At 38.5% G+C, this 24,631-nt stretch overlaps 1 protein-coding gene across 3 annotated transcripts in view; it reads left to right on the forward strand.

Annotated features, from left to right (window-relative positions):
• LOC108679880 (nephrin) overlaps positions 1–24,631 on the forward strand; it is a 152,761-nt gene that overhangs the window by 59,625 nt on the left and 68,505 nt on the right. For all 3 annotated transcript variants that reach the window (XM_018168615.2, XM_018168617.2, XM_018168618.2), the window contains exons 3-4: positions 10,931–11,110; positions 24,143–24,295. In XM_018168615.2, coding sequence (XP_018024104.1) covers positions 10,931–11,110; positions 24,143–24,295 — 333 coding nt within the window. The remainder of the gene's footprint in view (positions 1–10,930; positions 11,111–24,142; positions 24,296–24,631) is intronic.

Consider the following 24,631-nt stretch of genomic DNA (forward strand, 5'->3'; position numbering starts at 1 on the left):
AATTTTTTTCTCCTGCCTGCATTCACCGACCGCGTAGTTTGATACCAATATTTTTTGTTTGATCTCAATCCGGCTGTATGAAACAATACGACACTGCCAGCTCCAGCGTGTTTGTCGCTACTATTCTGATTTGCTGTAACTGTGATGTGGATCAATGACGGGCAGGGGGCAGGTTACTTCATTATAAACGTCATGAACCTGCTACTCTGTTGCTTGATACTCATATCACTCTTGGAAATTTTGCAGCTGGTTTCAAGTGTTTAGAACCAGGAATCAACGACAGAAGCGTTTAGGTTTGCGGTTTGCATGAATTTTTGTAGTTGTGATAACCCTTTCCGTGAGGTCTATAATAATGAGGTCTAGTTAAAGTGTTGACACTTTTTTTCTCAAATTTATTGTTTTTTTTTTCGAACGTATTGAAAAAATTTTAATGTTGAAATGCATTTTGGGAAATCCTGGCAATAAAGCTGATATTCCATGTGCTTCATGGTGGTTTTGTGTAAATGTCATGTTGCACCCAGTGGCTGTGGCATGAACTCTAAACAATGTTATTCAAACTTGATGCTGGGAGCGATGCTGAAATTGGCATATAGCCGCTGCATTCTTGACAACTTTCCGCCAAAGTTTCAGAGAACTTTACGAATAATCCATGTTACCACACGACAGGCTGCGTGAATGTAGCTGTGTACACACGCTTATATACGTGCAAATGTCAGAGTTCTGTTGTATTACCTTTGTATAGAATGTTCATGAATGAAGCATGCATGTGAACACTTTCTGACGACTAGGCCGACTTGATACATTTCAGTGCAACCACATTAGATTAAAACTGCGACGTTGAAAATAATTTTCGCTGTGAAGAAGAATAAACTGCAAGCGCGAAATCTTGCCGACTGTTCGTAACCCAATGCAGACATGTGCAGTTGTGCATGAATGTTCAAGTGTGCACGTGGCTGACCATAACCACGCTGAATTGTTTTTAACCTTGGTGAGGCTCCCAATTGAGTCATCCAAGTTGGAGATTGCCTTGCTAGAGAAACCTTAGCAAAATAATGCTCGTAAACAACGATTACCCTTAATGCGGCCATGGCTGCAGCACACCTCTGCTGCCGCAACGAGCGTTTAGTAGTCCTGCAATTTTTTGCATTATGGCCGTTATATATTGAATTGTGATAGAGGCGCGCTAGCAGTGTTTCTATGTTGAGACAGTTGATATGTGTGAAATGAACTTAGTATTATATATGTATATTCGCAGAATTAACTTTCAAATAGTTGTATTATGTCGGGAATTCTCGCGTGTTTCGCAGTCAGTTTACATGTAGACAATGAAGTATGGTAATATTTTAGTATTTAGTGATGAGCTTAAATCTGGTTTAGTTAAAGAGCATCATTTAATAGTTCATGATTGGTAATAAATGAATTAGATGGACGTAGTCCGTCGAATCTGTTTACCATTTTAAGTTTTATTCCGTTAGTTTAGTTAGCAAATAATTGAATTTTGCGTTGTGAGTCCTCAGTCATTATCAACTATGTGCAAAAGGCAGAATTTTCTTTTGGTGTGCACGAGTGCAAAGTGAAGATGACGGTCATCTTCTAGAATATATATCTCTTCAAATATATCAAGTCTTCTTGATTGTCACATTGCTTTGTGTCGCGCTTTATGAAAAGAATCCAATCCTTCCGAAAATCTTCCTCTGCGTGATTGCTCCTTTTTCTCAGCCTGCTACTCGAATAAAAACTGTCGTTCTCATGCAAATATTTTTGTCGTCGATGTGTATGAACGTGTTGCATGGTTGGGTTGGCTACGCTCTGGGTTCTCAGTTAATATGACTGGCAGGTCTGAGCCTGTAAGCGCGTCTGTTAGTTGTAGAGATTCATTCCAAGCTCAATGGACGCGCGTCTTCCAGTTGAAATTGCAGTCGTGCCATGGCTTCCTGTCAACGACAGACCTCGATCGTTAAGCAAAGAGTAGAATCTCCAGATTTTGGTCCCAGATTGTGGGGATCGGTTGTAAATATCTTAATTTTTATTATTGGAATAAATATTCGAATATATGTGGACGAATAGATTGTAAATGAATTTATGTGTTCTGGTGTAATTCATAGTAAAACATTCCAACCAAGTTAATTTTCCGTATTTTAATCGGAAGAATGTACCGATTTAAAGGTCTTCTGAAGTTATGCATCGAAAATTCCCGAACCGTGCTTAATTTGCCAATGCGAGCAAAACTTGGGGACTTATAAGATCATCGCACAAATGTCATGTGCTGCCTTTGAAAGTTCCATTTTAACTGGTGATGATACTACACTCGAAGAGAGATTTGAGAATTGGTCCAAATAGCCCCTAATGCTGTTGTATGTGTCATGCTGACTCAGTTTGGGCAGCAAAAGAATGTTAAGTCTGTTCTCTGCTCCAGCTGTGGGTAAGAAAGTATACGAATTTCTTTTACCCGATGAGACGATGCATCATCTATGCCACGGCTATTGCGAAAATGACAAATTTCAATATTTCAACACTGGAATGATGAATTTCAATATTGATATTATAATAATTTTCTAAATTTTTATAATAGTAATTGTGTTCTAATAATATCGTGAATGATAAAAATTTTAAATGTCTCAGTTTCACGTGTTGAGGCCAGAGGGGGAAAAATGCAGCCTGTGACACGAAACCTATTGAAAGTTTCCTCTGATCGAGTCTTTGTAGTGTACGCGTTCAACTTCTTCCGACGCCGACGGGAACTGTCGCTTGAAACGCATTTTTATGTAAATTCTCTTCGACTAGGTCAATAGATAGTCCCCGAAAATATACATTCGATAGCGTTACTGAGAAAGCCCCGGAGACCGTAAATATGTTATGCATTGTCGCGCTACTGAGAATAAAACACTACGGAATAAATTCTTCGCAACGTACTTATCCCTGTTAACATAAGAGACATCGAGAATTGCCAGGGACAGCTATAGTGAGCGTCGCGTCTTTTTCCTTTATAGCGTCTGAAAGGTAATTCTCATCAACTAACAGGCCGTGTTGTTGTTGTCGATCGCAATCGGAGATATCAATATCGACAAGAATGAGGTATAACTTTTGAAATTTGGTCTTTTCTTACTTCCATGGAACTGTAAATTGGAGTCCAATCGTTGTAAACAAAGGTAATCTCGTCAGATGAAAATAGTCCTGCTGGCTATTTCGTTCGAAATGTGCATTATTACTATGAATTAGTTTCGGTTTGATCGCATTCATGGGACTTACTGGAATCGATTTACTTCAAGATTGATTATTTTATTGGAGTAATTTTCCACAAGAATTGGAATTTCGTATTGTAAGATCTGATGAAAATTGCAGTGCTCATTCCAAGGAACTTATAAGTATAGGTATACTCTGACCTAATCCTCATTATTGTAGTTGATTTGTTGACCTCCTCACACTAACAAGGTATCTAATTCTTACGTAAGAAGTTTCTCATCTTCTCCAGTTTAATTATTACGCTCAGTGTTACTCATTCAAGCTAAAATTAACGAGACAAGGCAACAAATTAACTCGCTCTCAAGAATGTTCGACGCAAAGTTGTCGAGCTTTCCGCCTTCCATTTACTACAAAGGAAACGCGCTAGAATTTTGCGAGAGAAGTTGCGCTGTAAACTCTTGACGAGAGAATGAATATCGTTATAGAAGGCTGGGTGCCAAAACTCTCGGACGAAGATCAAGTATACAATCTTAAACCTTTTGCAGTTTTGTAACTTGCTTTACTCGTATAATAGACAATCTGCTTGGACTGAAAAGAGCTTTAGATCAAAGGTTTTTGCTGGCCCCTCCCGAAGCAAGCAACAATCTCTGTACAATGGAAGTTGTTTTACGTTTGAAACCGCTCGCAGGTTTCCATTTTTACGAACGTGTTCAAAGAGTAATTTTTTACTGTGTTATATCTGTGTTAATAAAGAGATTTACAATACGCTTAAATTAGTTTTTTTGTTGTTTATTATATCAACGTTGACTCATCTTGACTTACTCGTCACTGACGAATTTTCTCGAATTCGAATCTCTTGAACAATAGTCCTCAAATGTCATTGCTCGCAGCGCCTTATGTTTGAAAATTTTGTTATTAATTGTCCCTGTTTTTTTATCAAGGTTGAAGAATTTTGGTAGCTATTTCGCTGTATAATTCGAAGCTGCAGTCTTTTCCCTTGACTGGATCTCTGGATCTCCTATTTTCCAGCTGCGTTGTGCAGGCATTAAAGCCGTTGTCGTCCTGCAAGACGAAATATTAAAGAGGTTATGGGACTGGTTTCCTTAGCAATTTCAAGATCGGGCGAACTGGCGGAAATATAAGGCGGCTTTCTGCCCTCTATCGCTTCTCTCATTGGGGGGAGCCTGTGTAGCTTATAATATTTGTTGTTCTGGGCTGATATTCCATGCCTGAGCGCAACCATATTTTCTTCTCTTGAAATGGTCATGAGAAAAAGTGTGCCGCTATATGAGCTTACAAAGCATACGCTTAGTTCTATTTTATTATGCTCATGTGAAATCGTAATTATTATGGCGTTTGCATTGTTTTTTATGATACTGGTCACAGCAAAAACGATAACCTTTTATGTAAAACAAATTTTTTCGCTATTCTTTTGTACCTGTTTTTTTTTGTTTAAAATTTGATAGTAATATTCCGCTGTTGTACTGATAGGATACTTCTCTAAGATCTCTGATAGTTTTTCTCTGCCATGCTTCGTTTTATGATCGATTTTAAAGACTCTATTAAATTTTACATTATTTGGATAGTATTTTTATACCTTGTTAGGCGCCATTTATTTTGTGCTGTGAGACGCGTCAGTGAGCCTCTTGAAATCCACGTTCTGTTTCTAATTTGAGTTTCTGCAATAAAGGTCGCTAAAAATATCGAGGATCTGAGACACAATAATTTGGAGTCGTGAGCTGCACACATCAAGTGGGCTCATTACGTCCAGACACGTGATCTCGAGAGCTTTGGCGCCCCGACGCCCGCCCCATTTTCTCTCGCTCAAGAACGGAGTGGATCGTCCACTTGTACGGTTGCATGAGGTCCTTAGGTTCACTCTTCGTGTGCACAAACATTTGTATAAGGGTAGATTGGACACTAGATATTGTCTTTTTTAGGTTTAAAAGAAGTTTATCGCACCGCTTGGGTAGCCTGTACGCCATGAATCAGCACTACATGTTTCTGTAGACAGGTTCCAAGTATTATTGTAACTAGCAGATGGATTATTCGAACTGTGCAAATTTAGAGTTATTTCGATTAATAATTTTGTATTTTGATGTTTTTAAATTTGAAGATTTTTTTAATTTATGTATTGATATGCCTCTTCATTTATTTTTATTTCTCATGTTTAATTGAAATGCTTATTTGCGCGCCATGGTTGGTTGCCTTTGCACCAAAAAAATCTTTGTCTTTGTTTTCAAGGTAAGCTGAAGATTTATCTGGTTTTCTATAATGCCACCAAGTGTACAATGTATTTGCATTTATTGTTTCAGCCGATGTCTTCAGTTCCACCAGTGATATTTGTTGCACAACAAAGAGTGCTAATGAAGCTGCTTCCTGCTGCTTAATTTAAAAAAATTTCGAACTATCTTCCATCTTGTTTGCGTATGCATTGAAATGGTTGTTTGCTATGAAAAGAACCCCGTTTATATCCATGCCTTTATCTCATTGGTTGGAGCAGTGACACGGAGAAACGAGGTCTTGCATGCCCTTGTGTTGAACACCGATTACATTCTGGGCCTCGGTGCGTCTGGCACGAGTGACGTCCTTTGATGTGTTCCACTCAATAGTTGGGCGTGCGACGCAAGGACGTTTTGTGAATGCAGTGTAGCTTTGAAAGCGATCTGTTCTGCAAATGCAACGCAGTTTGGAGGCTGGTGCTTGCGCAGATCCGTCGCTGGTCGCGACATTCCTCTCAAATTCAAGCGTAATGCCAATGTGTTGGCTCCAAACAGCAGAGGTTCGAACGCGACCGCTCGTTGCTAGCCAGTCATTAATGCGTTCAAATGTGCAAAAATTAATATTTATTTCTGCAATTTAAGCTTCAAACGCGATCATTCTTCTTGTTGTCATTTCTTGAGCCGAATGATATCATTTCGGTGATTATTATATATTGTAATATAACTATTATTTACCTCTAATTAAAATTGCCATAAATTAATTTGGATATGACTGAGAAGCTAGCACAGTTTTTTTACAGCAGAACGTACCTTGACGTTACTGTGCAGTGCAGTTATTTAGACTTGCTTCTCTTCGTTTTTGGGTTTACGTGAACTAATTTTTATATCTTCAGTCCAATTCATCAGCATCTTAGTGTTCATCACGTCAGCAACAAAGAATTACCAACTTCTAGCGTTGAGCCAGATTCTGAGTTCCCACTTGAAAATTACCGCATCATGTTACGAAAAAGAAGTATTTACGCTCATTGTTACTGGAAATTTAATCGCTTCTCCGTTTATTTTGCATAATGCCATTGCTATTCAGGAAAGAAGCCGCCAACTCTGCTCGCAACAAGTGGCGCAGTTTTTCTTTCTCTGGTCGGAGATTAATGACGGGCTGATGACCGGCGTTGCTCTGCTCTGCTCCAATTGCTCCCTCATTATTCATTTGTTTTGAAGTGCATGCATATTAATTCAGCCCGACGGGTCAACGTACTGCGTCGAAAATTTTAACGAGTTTTAATTCTGTGTTAAACTGGAATTCAAAGTCATCACTATTTTTCTACCTTATTAAAGTAAATTTTATTTCTAAGCCTCGTTTATTTAAATACATTTTGTCGATTTTCGAATTTACTAATCATTAAGTCTCGTATTCTATCTCTGTTTCTTAGTTGTCAAAGTTTAATGTTTGCGTTGGTTCTGAAGTCACGCAGCAATCTACAAGTAATTGTTATTAATGCAAATTCTAATTTATTTGTTAGGTTTGAATTCTTCTGTTGGACTGGATGGATGGTTACTGGTTATTCAGAGTGACGGCCCGGCCTCGACCTCGAAGTTTCCATTTCTATTCTAACTTTGAGCTCACGGGTTAAAGTTCCATAAAAGATTAATTAATTAAAGTTTTTCCGTGTTCTTACTGTTGTGCGCTACTGAGTATCTTCTCATTAATTATCGATTAAAATATATGTTACCTGATAATTTATATCCAAGTAGTGTTATACATTAATATTTTTTGCCTTGAAGAGGTTTTTTGAATTTATGGGTTCAAAAACACGGGCAAAACCACTACAAAAAATCGTTGTGTTAGCTCCCGTCATTGACGTACTTCCATGGGTTTGTTTTTACTCCTTATGCTTTATTGTCGTGCTCCTTTTAGTAATTTTTATGTCAATTTTTCGCTGGTTTCCAATGCTTCCAGTTTAGGAGCGGCGAAGTTGCTACTTGAGCCAAGGTGTTGATGGATTCGGGTTTGCGATGCGCTATTGAAAATTGATGACCCATATTTCAGAAGCGCTTTGTGATGCGATGCGTGCTTTATGACTCCATCGAGACCGTTCAAAGTTCCGGATTATTGCAATTGTTGGCATGATTGCATGAAATTCTCATCACTCGTGAAAACGTTCCTCTGTGTGCTCAGGAACAAATTGAACATACTTGGAATGCAAGAACCTGCAGAGCACTTTGCACTGGTAATCTTCACTGGCTTTGAAATAGCTTCGAATGGGCATTATTTCTTGGGTATCAAGTAATTAATACTTATTTTTACTGAGCAAAGGAAATTACGTCGTCGTGTGTGTTTTAGGTACGAGTTGATCATATATTTTCCCTGAAACATCTGCGTCTTCATATTTATGGTCTTACATGTGGCCTAACTCCCTGATAACTTCTGTTTGTGGATGTTGTTGTCGTCTTGTTAATAATTATTCGTCGTATCCATAACTATAGATGAATCACGACTTTGTGGATACCTGTACTATTTGTCAATGAACGGTTGCGATAAGCTTCAATAATTTGCTTTATAAATGATGGAAACTTCAAGGTCTTTTCATGAAACCAAGTAGCCAATCGAATGTGCAAATTTAAAAATACCTCAGGAAGGATGTTTCTTCCCACTCCACTTACAAATTAACCAGAACTGACCTTGAAAATTGCCTCTGTTTATTGTTTAATTCAGTTTACCTTTATTCTACGTTGCAATGTTCATGACAACAAATTGTCATTTTTTTAAGAATTTGAGTTGGAAATATGAGGACTTTTTCCAGGGGAACCGCAGTCGATAGGTGCGGATGCGTGTCTCGGTTCCTCTTCATCCGCTAATATAAGAGGGCTCTCAACACCGCGTTCATTCTCATAATTACTCGACTCTTGACGAGAGCAACAATACACCCAAAAACTCTCAAAATATTGCTCTCCATAAGTACAGCCTCATGAAAGACGAACTTTTCATTTTGGAGATATTATTCGAACTGTGCTTTCATTGAGCGTTTTGTGAATTTTTTGTAGATGTTTAAAAATTGGAGACGACTGATTTTTTCATTGTTTAGTAGAATATAGAGATTGTAATACCTTATGCGACAAGTTCTCAATCGCTTATCAAAAATTTTCTTGGTGAGAGCGTGTCTTGTTTGAAAAGTTTCTTGAAATATGTATGTCAGAGGCGATCAGCATGCCCGTGTAAAGACCAGTGTCGAATTCTTGCCTGATGATCATGCTATGTGAAGATGGATTTTAATTTTGCTACTGTTTTCAATTATAGCTATTTGCATTTTAACAACGGTTACTCTAGTGTAATGTAGGATTTTTTTAATACTCTTTCATACACGGTCTCATGCACTTAGCCGAACACTATTATACTTCTAGAGCGTTTTGGTCCATGCCAGTGTCAGTCGTTCATAGCATTCCGAGTAGGGAAAAGACGTAAACAACTTATACATTTTATTTCGCCTCAGTTGCTTCAATGCTTTAGCGGAAGTTCGCTCCGAAGAGCCAGCAGAAGGAGGCCGTTTATTGCACTGGCGTGAAATTAGCATTCGATTGTGCCGAGTGCGCCTTTTGTGTGAGCAAACTGAAGCACCCAAGGTACCAATAGCCTTAAAATAAAAGCCCTGTTCCAGGTCTCTCTCTCTTTCGCTCTCCGTTTCTTTGGTTTCTGCTATTAGGCGTTGTGTCCCTTATAGTTGGAACTGCAGACATTTATTTGGTGACGCTTTGAGTGTAGCTGATACCCTTCCGTAATTTTCATGGTTTGTTCGTAGATTTTGAGGTCCTATTCTCGTCAAAAATATTGTATTAAAGCCTACCGTCTATTGATAATTATATTTAAAGATGGATATTTTATGAATGCTTTGGGTTTTGTAATTTTTTCCCGTCGAAAGGACACGGTACTTCGGAAACTTTGCAAAAGTTTATTGCCTCTTTAGAAGCGTACATTTCATCTATTTGAGTGGATGTTGGAACGACGCAAGTCTTGATTGTTTGTTTTGTTCTTTTTTTCTGGTCTTCGTGGCACGCAGAGTTATGGCTTCACTAGAAGTTTTATTGCAAGGGATTTTATTCTGATGTTTCTTTTCCCTTCTCGCTAGCTGTAACATTTGGTATATCTGAATCACAATTCATTTTAACGTAAGCACTTGTGTTTGCACGTGTTAGTCTATTGGTAGAGAATAGTACATATGTTGTTTTACCTTATAGGTTGTTTATTTCTAATGAACCTCTACTTATTAGCGAACTTGTACTCGTATTATGTCTGTATTGTGTGTATTGCCCAATATACACGTGTTCTCAACGCTGACGAAACTCATTTGCTCTTTTTGAAACAGTTCTGCACAGAGAAAATTCCTAACGCAAGATAGTGGTGAATATTTTATTAACTTGGTTTGTTGTTGATGCTCAGAATCTTGCCTCGGTCAAGCAATGAATGGAATAGCTCCTACGTTACATACTGTAATTGTCGACGTCCAGGCGCGTGCCTTCACACCTCGGGCGTTTTTCGCCATTGCATTGCGGTGTGCGTGGGAGAATTCCGATATTCTTGCTTCAATAAATTTCCGTTCCGTGGGAAAACCTGACCAAGCGTATCATGTGCTACGCGTGGCCATGTATATCCAGTACCAGCTGAACAAAGTATGGCCGGTGTCCAAGTTTACAAAATTATGCATTTTGAATTGATTATTATATTTGCATGCTACGTTGTCTCTGACATTAAATCTTTTATGCAAAAACTAATAGGCAGGATGAAGAATTAAATTTTATCTTCTCTTCTAATGTTTCTGTAGACTTCTTATATTAATTGTTAGTATTATAGTTTTACAATTTTCATCTCTATTTTGCTACACAGTTCAAATGCACTATACCATTTTAATATTTTGTACATTTTATTTTTTACGACGTTAATTTAAAAAAAGTTGACTCATCACCTATCCAACGAATGGTATTGCCTAATACTCTACTTCAAGGTACAATACCAATTTTCCCTTACCCTACATTGAGCATCAACAATGCAAATTTACGGCTCATTTATAATTTTACGTGCTATAGCTCATTTTATTTATGAAGTGATTTTTTACACAAACTCCGCGGTTTTTGATACATAAATTTGAGTAGTTTCGGCAGAAGCTCATTTACAACCTGAGTTGCAAAATAAGCCTCATATTCCTACAAAAATGTTAAAATTGAAAAAATTAATTATAAAATTCAATCTCATCAGCTAACATTCATGTATGCGAAAGAGCTTCTGTTCAGGTTGAGTCGTTTACACGTAAGGGAAATGCTGAAGTCTATAAAGTCTATGTCGTCTTGTGCATATTAAACTGCTTCTCGTGCAATAACTTCGTGTAGCAGATGCATTTGAGATTACCTTTGGTAAATTATCTAATTGTTTTCATTAGAACATCAATGAATATATTAACTGTGTTTTTATATTAGTATTATAATTATTAATAATTCCTAAATGAGCAAACATTGAAGGTATATTTCCTATTGTACAGGTTTCAATAGAAGTATACCGACAAACGAGCGCTATGAGATGGTGGGCGAAGCGTCAGCGGGGGAGCATCACCTGCGCATCTACAACGCGACGCTCGTAGACGACGCAGACTTCCAGTGCCAAGTGGGGCCAGCGGACGGTCATGCTGCCATCCGCGCTACCGGTCACCTCACCGTCCTCAGTGAGTATTGCTGATGATATCTGTAATTTTGTTTTACGTTCAGTTATTTTTTATTTATAATGTAATTTTTCTTCAAGAAATGTAACCATTTTTGAATTAAGAAGAAATTTAATTTTTGTGAAATTAATTATATATTTTTCAAAAGTGGGTGCGTTTCATAAAAAAGTTTGACAGGATGTGTATTACATTATAATAAAGATTATAATGTAATACATAAATTATAATGTGTTGTGTCTAATGTAGAGGCTCTTATATAGTTTTGAATGGATGCTATTATAATTCGTGATGTTGCCAAAGATTGAAATAGTTTAATCGATGTGCAAAACAAATGTCATTACTAATTTTGTTGTGCTATGTCGATGCGAAGAAAGAGCTTCGAAATCGAAAGCTTGCATTTTAAAGCAAATCAGATTTTTGTTATAAAGTATAGTGCCAAGTCGAATTTTTTATAAGGTAAAGTTTCACGTTCTTTTTTATGATTGTTGTTCGACTTCATCTTCCTTAAGTTGAAAGAGTCTTCCAACTTAGCTGGCTTCAATACTCGAATCGAGTCAACGAAGTTTTTGCACTTTGCCACCAATTTTTTCTTCCTGGTTATGAGATTAATTTGTACCTTCGGGGAAGTTTAATTAGGCTTGTGCCTTAAAGAGACTTGTTCCTTAATTAAAATAATTGAAATGAAAATTATGAACATTTTTTGATGTTAACCTGGTTTTAAAATCGTGCAATTAATGATCCGTATTGTTTTTGCATTGTTCAAGTATGTGTTATAATTGCCGTGGCCGTTGCTTCCGAATAGCTTTCACTCTGATAAAGTGTCTTGACGTTCTTCGAATATTGTTCGGGTTTTCGAAGATCATAATGCACCACAATGAAACGATTATCAATTATCAAATCACTTTCTTCAGTTAGAAAATCAATTTCGACGATTTCTACCGTGTGGAAATTTTGGATCTTTCTTTGGGAGTTTCCATGACATCCCCTCGTTTGCCTCGAGCCAATCGTAACTCTGGCCATAAATTATGAGATGCGCCAGCGTCGCTACCTCCTCAACTTAAGCCAGATGAGTTTTCAGACCTCGTTTGATCTACGAAAGCGTTTTTGTTCTTTTGCTCTGCAATTTGTTCATTCTCACTGTCGGCTTCAACTTCTTTTTTCACTCGACGAACTTGGACGAAATGAAACTATGGAAGACTTTGTGTGAAGACTTCGTGTCGCAGAAACTTGCTCGTGTGCAGCTTATCGAAGCTGTTCCAGGGTTCATAGTGAGTGGCATTCATCAAGTTAATAAATGAAATTATTCCTCTTTAAAGTTATAGTTTCTTCTCATTTGAGTGTTCTTGCATACTCAATGTAATATTAGGCAATTTTTTGTGAAAAATAGAGTTTTCGCATAGTCTCGGTTCGTTTTAAACGTACAGTACGAAACTATTTATTTAAAACGGTACGTTCGGTTCAAAGTAAAATCTATTTTAACATCATTCACTGATGGAAGTTACGGACAATTCTACTCTTGAATGTCATGCAATGTCAGGCGGGTTCACGAAATCGATGCGTACGTGCGACGTTCGAGGTCCATTTGAAACGTCCATTACAGCAGCTAATCTGACACCAACGACTGTCATTTGCCTCTAGAGGCTAGCTAGACTTCTTCACTGTGCGTCACGCTTCTCTGCGAAAAATTTCATACACTCAACTGCTTTCTTTTCCAGCCACCTCAAAATTTTATAATCTTCAGTTTACGAGTCTATCAAACGAAGTTATTTCACTGATTTTTTCCCATGTGGTCTCTGTCAATGATTAATTTTGCTCTTAATTTTGACATTTTAATTCGTTCCCTTTGTATCTATTTTTTGATAGCTGCTTCAACAATTGTTTCGGATCATTTGATGCCAACTATTAGCATTGTAGGGCTGGCCCTGATAGGCTGTTGCGTAGTTGGCGATGTTGGTGTGGTATCACTTGCTAATGCCGGCGATAATGAGCCTTGGTGGCTTCAAGAGCTAATTTAGATGCAAGATTAAGATTGTGACCGAATGTGTTATGGGCGGCCGCCTTGGAAGACAAAACTTCTTTCCCTAAAAGTTCTCCGATGTTAGTTCAGCTAAGGCGTTAGAATTCGTGAGATGGTTTTCAAGTAATTCTAAAATGTTTCTGAAATAGATTGGCTGGTCAACTTCATGTCAAACTGAGAATTCATGTTTTTCATGTTTGCCCTCCAAAAGTAAGAAAACAGATTTTTCAATCTTTTATACATCAGCTTGAAAGATTATTAATACTATGAACCTCCGTATTAATGAATTCGTTTTATTATTTTGAGGCAATTCCTTGTTGAATATTCAACTGTATTCAGCGATTATTTACAGCTTTCCCTTCGTTCTGACGTCTGTAAACTTTCGGTCTTTTCGTAGGGCTTGAATAAAAGGAATTTACTCAGTCGTCCCGTGCCGAGATTAGAAGGCGCTCCGTACTCAGACATTCTATTCACCAAAGATTAGTCTAAGGATGGAGTGCTTCTCTCAATTTGCATGCATTTCATTCTTGCGAGCAAGACTAGGCCCTACCTCGCTGTTATTTTCTTTTCTCTAAAAAAATTGATTCCCTGTGGATTCTCTTGGATTACTTTCCTTCAATTACAAATTGAATATCTTTGTACCGATTTTTTCAGTTATTTATTGTCTCATCGGGAACTGGATCACAAGAAATTTTACTGAAACTAATTTTCTGGCCACTATTCAATGACTCGCTTGTCCTGTCGGACAAGTATTTTTTTGTTGAAACACATAGCAACTCGGGAAATTATGAACAATTTATTAATGACTTTTTGAACGATAACAATAGAGGTGTGGTGGTTGAGAATCAAATTAATCGCAATCTCCCTTACTACCGTGATGGCATTCCTCATTCAAGAAAATAATTGAATTTATATTGCGTTGAATGCAAACCTACGTACGCGATACAGCCGGAAGAGACGTCCTGTCGAGGGAAATGCAGCTCATCTGCATCATATGATTCTGGTGCACAGCTTGCATATGAGCGCGTGAAGATGCATCTGAACAGGGAGAGAAATGCTTGGTTTCTTTGCGCGGCGCCCAAAACTATTCGGGCCGCATGGAAATGTTGGGCGCGTCGAGATACAAGCTGCGGCCACTACTGCGACAGGCGGTAACGATGTGTCGCGTCAGTGCGCTGCACGGCGATTGAATATTAATGCCTCGCTACTCTTGTCACTCCTGCAGCCTCGCGAGACTCTTTCTTTTCTCCACCGCCACTTTTGCTGCCTTCAAAAGACGAGTCGTGTCTGCAGTTGTGGCACATATGGCGGGCGTGCATTAAAAAAAATACCCCGCCGCCACCGAGTTCCTGCGGTTCTGGAAGAGTGAAAATGCCAACAACGCCGACGGGCCTTGGCTGTTGAGATCCCTATTTCATTCGGTTACTAGAATGGCTGTATGTTCTATGCAATTGCATTTAGTTACAAAATTTAAAGTTTCTCGTGGTAGCTCAAGATGAAATGAGATGACATAGAACTCGATCCGCGCTTATACTGGCTTGGGACATTATTTTACTTACTTCCTAAATTCCAACTAATTCCAAGTATTTTTCCTTTATTTACATTGATACTTTTTGTAGTATTCAGTTTTTTTCTGTACGATGTGAATATGTTGAAATAGCTCGTACCTTCCATCCTATACTCATCGAATCGATGGTGGTTTGAGGCTCGCGTGCGAGTGCTTGACACGACCGCGATCCCATATACCAACCGCCACGCGATGATGGATTTAACTACTCCTTATTAGTGAATCAACCTAAAATGTTAAAAAGTGTTTTTTATTCATTTTTTTGGCTGGATGATGAATCTTATATGTAAATGTATTTGTAATCTGAAAGATGGATAATTAAACTTCTCACGGCCATGTCCTCGAACCAGAATTCTATACTTCATTCGTTCCATGAACATGCATAGCAGTAATTTTCACGAAAGTTTTTTTTACGAGAACTCAAGGGTTGAAGTGAATGAACGGATTACTTATTAATTTTATGACTTAATCTGTATTATGTAGCAGATCCATAGAAGCCGCACTAAAATAGTTTCATTTTAGTTATGAATACTAGTTATTTATAGTGTTTGAGGATAAATGTACTGTTAGGCAGAAGATGTATTTCGCAAGGGTGCTGTTGGAGACACGAGTTTTGTACGATAGCATTTTTTTAATTTGTGAGAGTACAGTTACTTACACTTGATTTAACATAATTCAAATAATAGTAATTCATTTCTTAAGTTTAAAGCATTTAAAGCGGCTTTGAATTCGTCATTCGTCGTTCATTTCTCAAGTTTAAAGCATTTAAAACTGCTCTGAATTCGTCATTTGATGGATTATTCTTATTAAATTGAATAATTATTCTTGATAATCCATGGATTATTCTTAATAAAATGATCCGTTAGAATTAAGCTGAAAATGTTTCTACGTTTATTATAATAAAACCGGGTTTCTGGTTACTGAATCTCTTGGAGAGTGAACAGAACTAGCTTCTCCTTCACTGAACGCAGGGCATCGAACCGTCAAGTTACGTTTTTTGATCTGGCGTGTGACCAATGAGCTTAGTGTTATTGCTTGTCCCTTTTTATATTCGACGAACTCTCGATGCATGAAAATCCTGGCAAATGTTCTTGGTGGTCTGCTTTTAGAAGCGACCAAGTCGTGTGAGGGCCTCTGTAGTGGTGCCGGTCGGTCATGGAGGTGGCTTAGTGCGCCAAAGCTGACCTCAATGTTTCTCTACAAGCGGATTACGCGCTGCTTCCTGGCCTGAGTTCTTGCCTCGCGGATGATGCACAATTTTCTTGTGGGACTTATGTCTCCGATTGACTGGCTGGTTTTGTGGTGTATCCAGTTGATATGAAGAAGAAATTCATGTTAACATCTATCTTTATTATTTCAACATTGACAGCACTTTCATAGTTAGTCAATTAGACTTACTGTCAGTATTTCTGAATAAGTAACATTTCTTGAAGCGCGTCTTTCTAGGATGGACTTACTCGGGTTATTTATACGGATGTATGAATATGTTGAATATTTACGGATGTATGAATATGTTTACTGACGTCACCACAAGAGGGAATGTTGACCTGTCAGGCTCCCGCTTCTTACGATCCCTCGGTAGGCGGTCTGTCAATAGCCTATTGGTAAACAGAGCAATCCATCACTGTAAGGATGTCATCGGAACCAGCCTGAGAGACTCAACATTCAAACTCAGATTCCTTCCTAAACAAACCTGTCCATTGGAACTGCGTCAGACTTGTGAATATATTTCCTTGTCAGATCTCATTACGAGATTAATTTCTCCTGCTGTTTTGCTCACCGTGTTTTGTGGACATCTTTGGTGTATTTTATTTTGCAGCGATTTTGCATTGCACGTTCTTCACTCATTAGTAGTAATCAATACCGCATCAAAAAATGCATATATCTAAAAAAGTTTGATAAAATATTTATCCGTGACTAGGAATAGCTTGTAGCTTCCCACTGGGCCGTCGCAGCAGATGCCTCAAAATCGAAATTGTTCTTCTTACAATCCCGCTTAGGCTCATTTATCTGCTTCCGGATGAGGCCAACACTTTGCTCTCATGATAAACGAGCGCTGGGACATGAGGGACGACGAGCCCTTCTCCTCGTCCGACCCTCTTCAAAACCTTCTCTACTCCACTATCCTCTGACTTTGATTTTTTATTTTTCTTTCACGAGAAGACTTGTTTTAAATATGGCTTTGTATTGTCTCTTCTATAGAATGCAATTCTTATGAAAGATTTTGTATATATCAGTAATAAACCAGGATCTACATTAATCCGTTTCAGGAAGAACACCAACTTTGTAAAAAGTGGACATCCGAATTAAATTGCTTAAAAGCTCAAAATCACCCAAAATACTAAATTAAGAGCCACAACCTGAAAATTTTGTGTGTAGCAGAAGTCAAATATTGGGGGATAAGCATAAGCGAGAAGCGTTTTTGCTCATAAAAGCATTTTGGATAAGCGGCGTTTTCGTTCATGGGTGTCGCGTCGGTCGCGTCTTTATACAATTCCGTGAACTTTTTATTCATAATTTATCGAAATTTTACATCCGGTGGACACGTGGGCTTCTGCGGTTCTACTATGTTTTGCTTCTAATTACTTCATTCATCGATATAATTGTTCATACATATACCTTTTTTTTTTTTTAAAAACCAGAGTAACCGGACTCGGTTAGTTCATTTTAATTTCAATATACGAGTATTACCGATGATTATGTGATAGTATTTTTTTTATCGAGTAAGCTTTCCCCATAAATACAGTGAATATAATCTTAGCACTTTTGACGGTCATAAAACAAGATCGATGTTAACTTATCCAAAGTGGCCATTTGGCTGTAATTTCATTCGTATGTATTATATTTGTGTTTCCGAAATACTAATTCGTTGATTATTACAAGGATTTCATATTTCAAACATACATCTAGGAGTTTTTATTTCGGCTACCAGTTTGGAAGGAGTCGAATGATATCCGAAAGGAGTCGAATGATATTCGTACGAATAATATCTGCCTATGCAACCTTTGAAGATGCAGCCTATATTCTGACCATCGTTGCTTTTCGTTGCCTCAGTAGAGGCCTTGTCAAAACGAAGCCCTCCAGACCCGCCTCGCTGATGAGATATTAGGGAGAAGCCGCTGAGGTCGGCGGAGGGTCAACAGTATTTTCACGTGGTACGACGAGCGACAAAAACAGCGCACCGGCCGTAGGCTGTCTCAGTTGACTATACCTGCGTTTCCTGTACACTCCTGAAAGCAAGCATTATACGAATTTTCTAATTCGTGTATGCCATGCAACTTTTTGTAGTATTTAAAAAATTCCTCATTCTAAGAATTTCGCATTTATTAGCCTTAAATTTGAAATTCATCTGCAATTGGTATCAATGCCCGGACTGCTCATATTCCAAAGTCGTTCCATTACGTAGTAAACTTGACAAAACTAATGTTATCAATGCATGGTTTACCTATAAGAATTAAGATCGCTCGATTACTTTAATCGCAAGTTTATCAAGAATTTAGAAACAAAGAAAACAGCCAAACAATTAAATCATTTCTTATGAGAGAAAACGTTTCGGAGTCCAGATCAAGCATGAGCAGTACGCGTTCATACCGAGCAGTGCAACGTCCCGGTGTCCGATAGTGATTTTAGAGTTTTAGCCTCCACAACCGGTTTTTCTGACCTGGGAATTAGCGTCCCTCAATATTTTAAAACAAAATAATAGTGTTTATACTGTTTATATCCCGATTACTGTTTATATCCCCTCGAAATTATAAATAGATAGGCTTGTCTGCTCACGTTTGCCACATTCGTATTTGTTTTCATTTGTCAATTTATGTTTTAATATATTCAATGTGAATTTTAGTTTGCTAAATGTTTGTACTTGTGTTTTAGGTTTTTGAACTGACCATGGAGCTGGACTCCGAATGGTTTTCTCTCAAAAGAAATATGAAATTTTTTTTGTCTTTGCTTGTAAATTCTTGATGCATTGCCTATCGTTTTAGCCAAGCGTGAATGCCCGCAAAAATGTTGAGGAAGGAGAACGTATCAAAATAATTTTCACAATTCTGTGAAAATTATTAATTTTGATTCCGTGCTGAGGCTAGACTCCTGCGTTTGGTATTTTTTTAATCCGAGACGAGACGAGACGAGACAACAGGCTCTGTCCCGGTTCGCAATAAAAACCGAGACAATTTTCAGCCCTCCGTTGGAATTCCGGGACGATACCGAGACGAGACGAGACATCCCGGTTAAAATAGGTACCTTAAAATTTCCCGGAATTTACAGCCATTTTAACGAGACATAACGAGACTAATCAATTATTGACGTGGTGTAAACTTTGCTCTACCGTCATACATTTATACAGAGCTGGGCAGCGCTACTTTGAAATGTAGCGGCCGCTACCGCTACATGCTCTATATGTAGCGGGCGCTACCGCTACCGCTACAATGGCTTATATGTAGCGCCGCTACCGCTACCGAAAATGTAGCGGCCGCTACATGTAGCGCGCTACTGCCCACCTCTGCATTTATTTAATAACTTGAGACGTATCCTTTTACTATTCTGATTGGAGCTCGGCAATTGAAATGATTTTTGCTACGAATACATGTTTTGGTTTAATATGGTAGTTAATCTAGACAGGCAAATAAAAATGGAAAAACACTTTTTTTCAAAAATTGTTTTCTATGATGGTTTGGAGGAGGCCATACTAGCTGTAGCTGGTGACATCGGCTGACTGGACAGACATTAATTTGCCTACAGCTCAATCACAGAATCAGATTCATCGATCTTGCCTTAAGTAATCTCCTTTAAAAAAAAGTTTGGAAAGAAAAATCAACAACATTTTAAAATACAACGAAATTCAAGTTGGAAAAAATATAATAAATAACGTTAAACAAGCCCAAGTGTTTGATAACAATTAAGGAAACTGCGCAATTGTGAAGATTTCCTCCAGGCGTAGCACAAAATTTTACTAAAGGCAGAGATAATCTAATACCAGCTTTAGTATTATTAGGAATATCTTACCAGGACTGCACTCCACTCTCTACTAATTGACCGACTAATCTAGACACTGCGTCCCTACTCCCTATGCGCTCCACGGCGCCTGAACTCGTTCCGAACGCGTAGGGACACAAGTTTTAAAGTCCGGGACAGAAGTCTTGTCTCGGTTCATACGTTTATTCCGGGACAAATTTTACCCTCTGTCCCGTTATTTTTTTCCCGGAATTTTCTCGTCTCGTTTCGTCTGTCCCGGTTCATTTCGAGAAAATTATTTCGAGACGCAGGAGTCTACCGCGTGCTCTTGTGTGATATTTTTTTAATGTTGCCAATACCATGCAATACCTCGTTAGAAAAATAGTAATCGCAATATTAATCGCATATTATTTTAGAAAAATAATAATGGTCCAGGTAGAAATCAATTTTACTCCGGAAAATCTTGAAAATTAGTTATTCAAGTAGCTTTCTCATTCTTGTCAAGGGAATGGCATTACCTCGACGCTATTGGAGCGCTATTAGAAGACGTTCCTGTCTAATCCACATGCTGATTTCCACTAGAATTTCTCCACAGGCACCGTATGCAAGTGTTATCCTTCCTAATGACTTTATGCGATTCCTTTTCGGAGAATTCATCAGTGCGCTGCAAATTCCCACATTGGGCCGAATGTCACTCGAGGCCGCCCTTTAAATCTTAATTAATCTTCCAATCCTATTAGAAGCTGCGTTGCAGCACTCGACGCTGGCTACCGCTCTTGGAACGACCCTCGGTAGAGGCTGGCTTGCCTTGCCCGTGCGCCGTGCAGTCGCGCCCGCCACTCGCCCCTGATACCCATTGCTTTCTGGCGCAAGATTTGTGGCTTTCTGCATGGCTAGTTTGTGCTGCTCCTGCACTACTCTTCCGCAATGCTCACTCGCTTTTCACTACGCTTAGTCCCAATTCAGGCGTGAATTTATGTCCCTACGCATTGTTTGATTTGTGGCCTGGAACTATTCGATGCAGTTTAAACCGCTGTGTTTAGCATTTAATTACGCAAATCTAGATTGTGACTGCCGTATTCGACTGAAAGGCTCAAGGGTGTTGAAAAGGATTATAAGCTTCAAATATTCCTTATTTTATTTGTGAACGGCTTCACTTATATTTTCAGTGCAAGTTACAGAGTTCGGTTAACATAGTTTTTGTCGAACCTGAAAGTCGCTAACTTCCTACAGAAGCATCCCGCTGAGTTCGGATGTTGTTGAGTTAATTTCGTCGCTTTAGTTATCATTTTAAATGATCAATACGTTACCCCGCGACAATAAAAAGAATATTTTCAGCCAACCCTCGCATATCGCTTTGCAAATGTTATTTTAATTCTTTGACAAGAATTTAGAATTTGTTGGTTTCCGTTAATTACCCAGATAGAATTTACTCTTATGAGCCAGCTTTTCCCTTATTTAATTACGGTTCTTTTTTTCAATCGTTTTCCGATGACTTGCCCATCCGCTAGGAATTTTTATGAAGCTGAATTTGTGAAATGTCTTGTTTATTTGTCGTGCTGACGTGACGTAACAGGGCAAGAAAATAAGGAGTGACATTTCTCAGTCGTAAATTTGTTTCGTCTCATATATATCAAATTACTGAACTATTTTCAGTTCTTTCAATATTTCTTTTTCGGCCAACCATGAAGTCAAACATGTTGGTTTAGCGCATTTTTAAGCACTTCCAGCTTTATTTCAGTTACTACTCTTTAATTCGAGGTTTTATTCAATTTACCGGAATCGAAGATGCAGGCTTCATAATTTCGCCTGTATTAATTAACTTATAACTTTCATGTTTCATAATTTCTAAAGAATGGCCTCTGACCTGTTTTTAGCGCATTTTCTCATGTATGGAAAAATGCACTATTTTGCTCGCCATGTCCTTCTGTCCGTCCATGACTTCACGTTTCCGTCGACGAAAAAATGCGCTCTCTGTCACTCACTGCAGTGAGTACAGAGTTATATTTTTTCTTCATTGCAGATGTTGTTTTCGGGTTTGAAAGAAGTGAAATATCTAGGTATTGGGAATGCTTTTCTGGTCTTCGCTGAATTTTTTTCGTCTGCTATATGTTTTAAAATTCAGTACATCCTCGAATACAGCCGAAATTCGTCTGAATTTGGCGATATACGCAGCCCGGGAGTCTGCATTACTGCTAACCGCTCCTTTATCTGCTCGGCCGGCAGCGGCAGTCGCAACTGTCGGCATCTGATTTGATTTAGAACTCCATTCAAAGGGCGGAATTGTTGCCCTTTTCTATCTTGATTTCATTGGGAAGTATGCGGCCGAGCGGAAAATCAAACCCAGAATATTATTCCACTGGAAACATCTATTCTCAAGACTGCAATCTATAGCTTCGGATTAGATCAGATTACCCTGAAATGTGTTCATGGGTAAGTTGTGAAGTTCCGCTACTGAATATCACCGAATAAAATTTCCTTACGTAGATTTTGCAATGCTTTGAATGCATTCACCAGTTATCCGGTACAAATTTCGTTGCCTATAATTAACCCGATATTGGATTACAAGTTCTTCTGTAAGCCTAATTTCTCATCTTAACCGCTGCAGTTTAATACTAATTAGAATATATTCTAGTAATAATTTAATGGCTTAAATATCATTGTACTTTAGTAGTTATGAAGTTTATCCAGAAGCGTGATTTCTGAAAATATTTCCATCAATCTTAAATACGATAACAAATTCAATCGTATGAAACCGTGGATCTCTTATTCTCGATAAAAGATTCTTATTTTATCAATTTCAAAGCTTGAACTTTAGCTCTAGATTTCATTGCTAGCAAGGCGTCGCACAAGCAGCTATCTCGCGGACATGCGTTCTCATATCAATAAAGAGACTCTGCTGCAACCGTTCCATGTCTTATATTTCACGTAGATTACTGTTAGCCTGGCGTTATCAAAGCTCCTTGAGTGACATACTCTACAAAGGCATCTTCAAGACGATCCCTTCCCTCTAGCTATACTCCGACGTGCTGCGTCCTATAACGCAACTCTCAACCTATTGAACTAACTTGGCCTTTGTGAAACCATGTCGGCAGAATGTCACTAACTGGTACAACTCTCAAATATTACTTCTAACTTATATTAACAATGTATCTACTTTTCGCTGAAAATTTATCATGAAGTCATCAATTGAAAATCGTTCTTCATATTGCTTTCGTTAATTTGCAGCATCATTTAATGCAATCTTGGAAATGTAGGCAGGCAGCTAAATCACTGCCTGCCATTAAAGATGAGTATGGTGCTTCGTTCACATTCATCAGGCAACCCCGTAATGTCACCAGAGGACATGGTTGCTTGTTTACTGTTTCATGTCATTCTACGTCTAATGGACCATTAGGATCCTGCTCAAGTGCACTTCTCCGTTGAGTTCAATGGAATGATTTCGACGGAGCGTCAAGCTTGCGTGCTGCTCTCCTTCAGCTTCATTCCAATTTTACGAGCAATTCTGGCTGTTACTGTTGAGTTCTTGAATGCTTTCTATACAGATTGAACTGATGTCTCCAGCTGTCTTCATTGCAGTAGTGCATTCTTCAAGCATTCTAAGCATTCTAAGGCATTGAAGTTTGAAATCACATTTATTACCATCTCGGCAGAAACCCTTCTTGATTTCGGTTATTCGAATTTTTGTTGACCATCAAATAAGAAGAGCAACATTTCGAGTGTATATTATTCCTCTACTCGAATATATAATATTTATTTGAGGCACAATTGGCAATTATTAATTTGAAATTTATACCATCGGAAAGGTATTCTCTAATACCGCATCGGTTTTTCGAATAGAAGACACCCAACACAAATTTCCGGTGTTGAATTCATCTAATTTTTAAGTAGCACCACGAAGTTTTTCATATATATGTCGTTGAGAATCAGTTCACGTAGCAAATATCTCTCATGGTCACGTATCTTGAGCCGCTTTGAAGCAGTCGCGGCCCTTGCCACCGCTTCTGCTGGCGCTCGCTTCTTATTCTCGTAACTCTTGGGCTGCGACAGAGCCTTTGGGTAAGCGCATAAATTTGCCTCGCTTCTACGGCCTGCTTCACGGTGCAACCCCTACGCACAAACATACGCTTCCGCCGGGGAAACGAGTCAACACGAACCACTTTCGATGTCTGATCTGCCGAAATGCGATGTATACTCAGCTTAATTTTTGAAAAAGTCTTTGTGTTTTATACGATAAAATTTTCAGTACGTATATTTCAAATTCTGCTGTAAACTTATCGCTTGTTTCTATTATTCATTTCATGGTACTATTTTTGTGAACTTATAGTACAAATTTTTTATATTCTGTTCATTCGACTTGAAATTCCAGAAGTGTCGTCGTAAAACCTAATGTGTTTTTCTTTCCTCAATTCATATTAAAATGTACGTGGGGCTTACACGTACGTTGCACACGTGAGTACTTCACTGTGATACTAACGCAAGCTCTCATATTTTACAGTGGCACCGACGAGCGTCACCCTCAAAGGTCGAGGACGCGAGGACATGCTTGAAGTGACCGAGGGAGAGGAGGTCACACTCGAGTGTTTGGTTGAGGCGGCTAAACCTGTTGCATCTGTCATCTGGTACCGCAATGACAGGCGTATTGCGCTTGGTGAGTTATTGACTTATTTATTTTCGGGTGCTGATTGTTTATTTTGTAGATTGTTCTTGCTCTAAACGAAATGTATAACTTTTTCGCGACTGCCGTTACAAACACACTACTTTTTTTAGTAATGAATTTTTATATTCAATGATATGTTGCGTGTCTAAATCTTACTAAACGTACTATAGTCAAATTTTTAGCACTGTGTTCACTCGTGTAGAGTATCTTGCATATATTTATATATCCTAGGAATTTTGATAAACTGTGGTGCCAGCACCCTTGGGCGTTAGGTTCTTTCCTAGCAGCCCATTTGGTTCTCGGAGGTTGCGTCTTAGACCTTCCAAA

The sequence above is a fragment of the Hyalella azteca genome, unplaced genomic scaffold (assembly GCF_000764305.2).
Source record: "Hyalella azteca isolate HAZT.00-mixed unplaced genomic scaffold, Hazt_2.0.2 contig11639, whole genome shotgun sequence".
In the NCBI taxonomy this organism is placed as follows: Eukaryota; Metazoa; Arthropoda; class Malacostraca; order Amphipoda; family Hyalellidae; genus Hyalella; species Hyalella azteca.